At 42.4% G+C, this 7,195-nt stretch overlaps 1 protein-coding gene across 1 annotated transcript; it reads right to left on the bottom strand.

Annotated features, from left to right (window-relative positions):
- Nucleotides 1-1,603: 1,603 nt before the first annotated feature.
- klf4 (Kruppel like factor 4) lies at nt 1,604-5,947 on the bottom strand. Its single transcript, XM_026173638.2, has 5 exons — nt 5,641-5,947; nt 5,399-5,510; nt 3,843-4,698; nt 3,106-3,276; nt 1,604-2,724 (listed from the first exon to the last, which is right to left on the bottom strand). The coding sequence occupies exons 1-5, from the start codon at nt 5,643-5,645 to the stop codon at nt 2,549-2,551; spliced, it is 1,320 nt and encodes a 439-aa protein (XP_026029423.1). The 5' UTR covers nt 5,646-5,947; the 3' UTR covers nt 1,604-2,548.
- Between the last annotated feature and the right edge of the window lie 1,248 nt (nt 5,948-7,195).

The raw sequence follows: 7,195 nt of genomic DNA, 5'->3' as shown, positions 1-7,195 counted from the left end.
TTTTTTTGCTGTTAATAAATGTGTATACTCACTTTTACATCTATATGTAAAAAAATAAATAAACACACATACACAAGAAATCCACAATCCGTCTGACACTTTAGTCATTAAAATGCTGAATTAAAAGACATTGAAAATTAGCATATTCTTTCTGTAGCAACAAGCACTACAAATGACACCTGCAATTATAGCCGTCTGGTTTAAGAAGTGTAATTCTTAATTAAAAGGGAGATTCTGAAGGGATCGTGCTGTGCTTGAACCAAATAAACCTATAGGGGGCAACATAGACCACAATATATTTCCAACTTCCAAGCCTGAAGATGTGTGACTGGGGGCTACTACTCACAACAAATGGAAAGCAATGCTACCTGCATGGTCCACATCCTTCTTTTCCCCTTGTCATCCCTGTGCTGTGGTACTTAAGTCTCTAAAGAATGCTGTAATGTCCTAACTATAGGATGCTTTTTCCCTGTAATCAGTATGTGATGTTTTGAATCATCTTATAAATTCATATTGTTAAAAAATTATAATAAAAATTTTGTATTATTCAAAGGCTGTACACTCTCAAAGAGCAGTAAACCTCAGAGACACAGCAGCACCACTCAGGCGATCACGTAATCCTCAAAGAAAACAAATCCAATGGAGGCCACAGTACAAATTCACTCAGGATTTAATTTAAGGTGAGTCTCTATGGGTTTTTGTTATTATCGTTGCTTCACCACAACATCTGATCTCAGGCTTCACCCACCTGCCAAGTGCCACTTTAATAAATGTAACTATACAGCAAATGTGTCAACATCTAAATACACAAGTAAATACTCATACATGGGTTCTTATGTTTTTACCCTTTTCTTTCTTATCAGGATGTAAATTACTTTTTTCTTTCTTGATAAATTTAATACAATTCTTTGCAAGGTGCTATAATGTCATCACGCTACAAATCCAAATACTTAGTGATAAATAACACAGCTGTTGCAAACCCAGTGTTAGATACAGTGGTAGATTTATTACATTTTGACATCCCCTGTCAAAATGAAGGGCTATTTAAATATCTAAAAATGATCACCATCTGTATTTTAAACTTATTTGACATACATAAAAATAAGTACGGTTATTATAGTCCAAATCTCTACGAGGTCACACTGTGAGGCCTGCACAGTATAGGTATAGAGCCTTAACGGCTCAGCAACATCACCTTTCTACTGAGCTCTTTTCAGTGCTGTAAGTCTCAGGTCATCTATCTCACCGCAGCATATCTGAGTGCTTGTACTCCTATTGTGCACATCGGTGTCAGATTTGGTGTCACCCTTGAACGTCAGCCACCAACTCAGTTGTCCTCCCAATTCATCCGCCTGACAGGTGGAAAGAGAACTCCATGGAAGTGCGACATTGTAGGAGTGAATTTTCTTTGGAAAACCTTTTTTAACGGCAACATTGTGTTAGGTCGCCTGGAGTGATCTCACCATTACCACAGAGGTCAGTGCAGTAATCTTCAACCTACTGTAAAACTTTTTTTTATAGGACTAATGTCTTTCATCCTGCCAACTGTTCATGTCTTTAGATATCAAAGGTTGTCAATGAAATGGCATAAAGGTCATAAAGATTTTTCTTCTTATACCAAATACATTTTATTATAATGTAAAATACAAAACAATAACAAAGAATTATTATTTACAAATGTACAAAGTTCAAGATTATATTACATATTTTGGCTATAAACAAACAAATATTTGTTCAGAGTTATTCATTCAATACAAAAATACAAGCGTCTCATATAAATTATTGCACTTTGCAGCTGCAGTGCATTGAAGATTGCCATCACCTTTAAAAAAAATGAAGTGTTTACCTGATTTAAGTCAGATTGCGGAAGAGAGGTTTCCAAGAAACACAAAAACCATATGGCACTTTTTCATTTCACCCTTTTTGTATAATCTTTGGTACCTTTTATTACAAAAAAACCCTTCAGAGTCACTGAGCACCATTCTGTATAAATTAACATTGTACCTGAAATCAATGGCATTGCAGGTGAAATGTGTATATAAATATATATGTATTTAATTGTACAGTGTGTCGTTTACAGGGCCTATGAAGACATGTTGCTGGTAAAGGCCTCTGGAGATGTTTTTTCTGTTGCTCCTGGTTTCCCTGACAAAAATACACTTCCAGTTCGAAAAAACCCCCAAAAAAACAGTTGGCACCTGGTCCTCCAAGTTTTGTCGGTTAAATAACACAAATTCCAGTTTGGTCCCTTTCATAAAAAAGTTTACAACCCTGGCTGAGAGGTCTTGTCGAGTCACCTGCACAACATGCGAGCACGGGATCAGTCTTGAGAGAAATTCTTGGCTCTTAAAGATCCAGCGCTCTTTCATTTTTGTTTCTTGCCATGAACACCACAGCTTGTCTTGTTGCTTGACGCCAGTTTGAAGGCAAATCGTGGTTTAAAAGAAAAAAAAAACTGTAGGTCACAGGTTTGTTCAGGGTTCTGCTAACGTACATATATGTCCCCTTCCCCGCCCACTGGAGCCTTCATCCACCGACCATCCAAGTCTCATAAGTGTCTCTTCATGTGGAGAGCTAGGTGATCTGACCTTGAAAACGCCCGGTCGCATTTCTGGCACTGGAACGGCCGGTGGCCTGTGTGTTTCCTGTAGTGGCGGGTGAGCTCATCCGAACGCGCAAACTTCCAGCCACAGCCCTCCCAGTCGCAGTGGTAAGGCTTCTCCCCTTTGATGGAAACACAATACACACAGAGCGGTTAGCACTGGCCCTGAGGTTAAAAATGGCCCAGCCTTCCCCACATTCAGGAGAAAAAGAGGTCCATCCTGTCCTGCAGCTAGTGTGTAAAGGCCAAACCATCCGGCCTGGGGTTTGTATTTGAAAAGGGATCAGTATCAACCTGTTTTACTGCACCTGCTAAACAAGTCCCCCTCCCAGCCCCCACCCTTCCAGCCCCTATTCAAACATGTTTGTCCATAATGAGCAAGTGATGTTCAACAAGGAAACTATCACGAAAATAAGAGAATAAGCTTAATGAGAGCGTGCTAAGGCTAAAAGCTAACACTAGTGTAAGCGGACGCCAGAAGCGTCAAACACCCATCTGCATACCTGTGTGTGTACGATGGTGCGCTTTAAGGTGCGAGCTCTTTGTGTATGTCTTCCCGCAGCCGACAAAGTCACACGTGTGTGTCGCCACTCTCTTCCTCGGCCAGGACCGTCGACCACGTTTAGGCTTTGGCTCCTCCGGCATGCAGTCACCAGTAGATATCATGAGGGGTTCTGTGGAGTCAAAAAACAGAGGTGACAATAACTGTTATCATGGTCCCTAATCATACTCCACATGAGCAGAGAAAACTTATAACTATATCAGAGGTCACTGAACAGTGGGGTAGGCTTATAGCCGATATAACAGAGGCATAAAAATTCAATATTTGTTTAAAAAGAATGTATCTTCTGTCTCGAACTTTGAAGGGACTCAGAAAACATCAGCCTCTCTTAAATCATATAAAAGGCTTGTGCAAAATAAAGCTGCTATTCTAAAAGCTTTAATACTTCTCTGCAAAACACTGCACAGTGCCACAATTAATTAAAAAAAACCCACCACAACAGAGAAGTGGTTCGTTTTAATGTTTTAAAGTAACAAACAACACAGATTCTATAGAAATTCAAATTCTGTATGCGGGCTAGACTTTTAAAGAGTTTTACGAGGACAAGATCCTTTTAAGTGCAATACTTTGAACCAATGGCTCGTTTAAAACCATTGACTCTGTATAAGTTGTGTTCTTAGACAGATTTTAAGAAAACACAGTTTTAAGAACTCTCTATTATAATAAATGCTCTCTAACCTTGGTACTGCATGGATGATGTCTGGGCGTAGGACGTGTATCCCGGTGGCGAACTATGGTGGTATCCCTGGGGAGGAAGAGGGATCTGAGAGTGGGAATGGCCCAACACCTGGTGTTCCCGGCTCAAGGGGTGGTCCGGGGAGAGGGAAGAGGATGAGGATAACCTGCTGTTTGTCATGGAGCGCCCTCTGCCATGGAACCCAAGATCCAAGTGGCTGGGACGCTGCTGCTGCTGGCTTCCTCGTCCATGGGAGTTTACTCCAGCCAGGTGTAGGTCCATGGGTTGTGAGATGGTGCAATTACTGGGGTTTTCCTGCTTTATCCTGTGGCACGCGAAGGTCGTCGAGGCACGTGAGGGAGTCGGGTCTGACACAGCGTTAACACAGGCCTTGCTAACATTCATGCTTTGGTTGTAATCTCCCATGTCCATTGTTGTCTTGACTACAAACTTCCCATGGAGGCTTGTGGGTTGGAGGTAAGCCGGATCCAGCTCGGGTCTCATGAGCTCGGCCACGAAGCCTCCAGAGGGCGAAACATCGTTGATGTCTGGAATGGTGTAGAGCAGCTCGCTGGCAGTTCCCTGAGGGGAAGGGAGAGGGTAAGATGAGGTGAAAGACCCAGGGGAAGGAGACAGTCCCTGGGCAGAGGTGCATGCCATGGCATCCTCCTGCTGTTGCTGCTGCAGTTGTTGCTGCTGCAGAATAGAGTTGGACAAAATAAAGTCATAGTCTAAGTCCAGGTCCAGCTCTGTGTCTTTCTTGGACATGCTGGTGGCAGTGGGATGGTCTGGGTCGGGGCAGCTGCTTTCGTCTGGCACGCTGGATCTCTTAAGATGGGACAACTCCTCCTTCCATCTCTACGGGAAAGTTATAGAGGCAATTATGAGTGTGCTGGCACAATTTGATCATTTGTGTCATGTTGCTGTTTTTACAGGCACAGAGTCGAGAAAATCACACTAGGGTTTTATCCTGTCTGTCCTGCTTGAAAACAGCCCTAAAACAGGGTAATTTAGAGTGAAGGGAACCTGGATCTGCAGTATGGAGACTGATTATTATGACAGCTTAGCTACAGAGCTGAGTGTGGTGCAGAAAGTGTCCTTGGCTGTAAGCACTTCCCAAGAATACTGATTTGTAGCTGAAAGCACGAGAAGAGGCACAGGTATATCTGGTGAATAAAGAGTGGGCCCTTTTTTTAATGATCAGACTCAGAATAATCTTCCTTTCAATATTTTGAATTTGAACTGCATTTAATTGGAAAGCTAATCGAGCTGGATGCTCTCCACGGAGCAATACAGTAGCCCATGTGCGCTTCCCGTGCATGTCTCACTGTCTCCACGCTAAAGCAGCCTGTGTAAACTGGTGCACGCCCCATTGGAGCGTGGTGTCAAGCCCTGGCTGTAGTGTAACAACATGGGAGAGACACATTGGAAAAACAAACACGCTAGAAATACACTGCACCCAATTCTTTGATGCTTTTTTTATTTTTGTTTTTTACCCCACACAGTGCTATTTTTTTTGGCATGCGCGCATAATATGAAGTGACCACAGGATACTCACTAAATTGGCGTTTCCTATAGATTTACTCTTGATAGTGGGGCCGCTGGCAAAGGTGGATATGGAGGGCAGAAGGGTTCCACCTAATGCCATCTCGACGTCATTTGGAGGCTGCCTGAAATTTAAACAGAAAAATAACGTAAATCCTCGCGGGCTGATCCCTGGGGCGAGCGCAGGCTGTTGTAGTCCAACAAGGAGATGTTAGTCAGTCAGATGTTGTCATTAAAAGTTTGTCAGGTCCACACCTCATCGCTTAGAGTTTATATATACACACATATATATAAATGTATATATATGCGGAGTCCCGTTTGAAAAGATTCTTCTGAGGATGCGGCTGCACTGCTTTGAATATCCCCCGGATTTTAAAGTTTCTGCTCCGCGTCGCGCATTACACTTTGGTTCCAGGACATGCCACCGCGAACGGGTTAAAAGCTGCCGGGCTGCTGCATTTTTAAAGCTGAAACGATGCTAAACGGGAAGATAGACTGGGGCGACGGGGCAGGGGGGGAATCCCTTGCTCCTGTTGCCATGCAGGGACCGGCAGTCTGAACTGAGGGAAGCGCGTGAGAGGTATTCGTCTTAAATCACTGGAGCGAAGGGAACCGCCTCTGTCGCCCCGGCAACAAAACATTAGCGGAAGGGGGAGGAGGGGAGGGGACTGGAGGGAGAGGCAAGGAGAGCGAAAGATTGGAGAGAGAAGTTTGTTTGTATTCATAGCAACCGTGACTCTCCTTACTTTTTGTTAGTCGTGCGAAATGTGGTTGAAGAACCGCGTTGTTCTAAATTCTGCACACGGCTGACATGGGAATACCTGAGACTTTCGTTAATAACGACTGGAGAGTCACCTGACGTGAGCAGGTGATATTAGGGCCTAGTTTCATTAGCTAACCCTGAGTTGTAAAAACACCAGGTACCTCTGCTTTTGGCGTATTTATCCAATAACAACAACTCTATTTGTGTTTGTCATTGCTGCGTTTGTTTCCCGTCGTAATTGTGGATTTGTTATTTAGTGGCACAGAGTAGTGCCAAAAGCGGTGGCCTATCCCATGACAGGTAAATATGCAAATTATTGTGGGTAAACATTATGTTTATCTATGTTACATCACGAGCCGGGACAAGGACCCTGTGTTGGAAATCATTCGGCCACTCACTACTCCCCACTCACTGTGAAATAGGGAGCTCTGTGTAAAGGACCGCATAGGGAGTCGTTTCATATCCCCCATTAAATATCTAATTTGTGTCACGCAATTAAAGCAAATATTATGCTGAGTGCTTTTCTTCCAAATTAATCAACTTTGTGGTCGTTTTTTTCATCTTCAGAATAATGCATGATGGCTTTATAGTTTGTGAAATAATAATAATTAATAATGCAAACCTTCATTTGTATAGCACTTTAAAAACATAATTAAAAAGTGCTTTATTGAACACAAAAAATAAATCACAGACAATACTGAGGGTTGAATACTTTGCTTTCGGACAGACCTGTAAGGCAGTGAAAACACTATCTAGTCCTGGACATACTGAGTACTGAGTTGCTTCACACAGCCTGTATATAAATGACGGAAATGCTGGAAGCAAGTAAATCCAATGTTGCACCCTGCTGTCTTTCCAAAGTCCTGCAGGCGACTCTTCTGTTTTTAAAAAATATGTCAGATTTTATCTTGCTCACCTGATTTATAATCTCAGTAGACACCTTCTTATTCAGTGCATGGTCTTAATCCTTAGTGAAACATCGTATTTAATCCAACTCAGGTTTCATTTTGTAAATTATTTGTAAATTATAGTTTAAGATAAATTAGT

This window comes from Astatotilapia calliptera, chromosome 7, assembly GCF_964374335.1.
Source record: "Astatotilapia calliptera chromosome 7, fAstCal68.1, whole genome shotgun sequence".
Lineage (NCBI taxonomy): Eukaryota > Metazoa > Chordata > Actinopteri > Cichliformes > Cichlidae > Astatotilapia > Astatotilapia calliptera.
Note: the sequence above shows the minus strand (reverse complement) of the source record. Positions and strands in the feature narration are given on the sequence as shown.

What these genes read in the sequence shown, in the direction of transcription:
- klf4 (XM_026173638.2), bottom strand. An exon ending in CTATAGGAAACGCCAATTTA is followed by an intron (nt 4,699 to 5,398) that starts GTGAGTATCCTG and finishes ACTTTCCCGTAG; the next exon opens with AGATGGAAGGAGGAGTTGTC. An exon ending in GCACCATCGTACACACACAG is followed by an intron (nt 2,725 to 3,105) that starts GTATGCAGATGG and finishes TTTCCATCAAAG; the next exon opens with GGGAGAAGCCTTACCACTGC.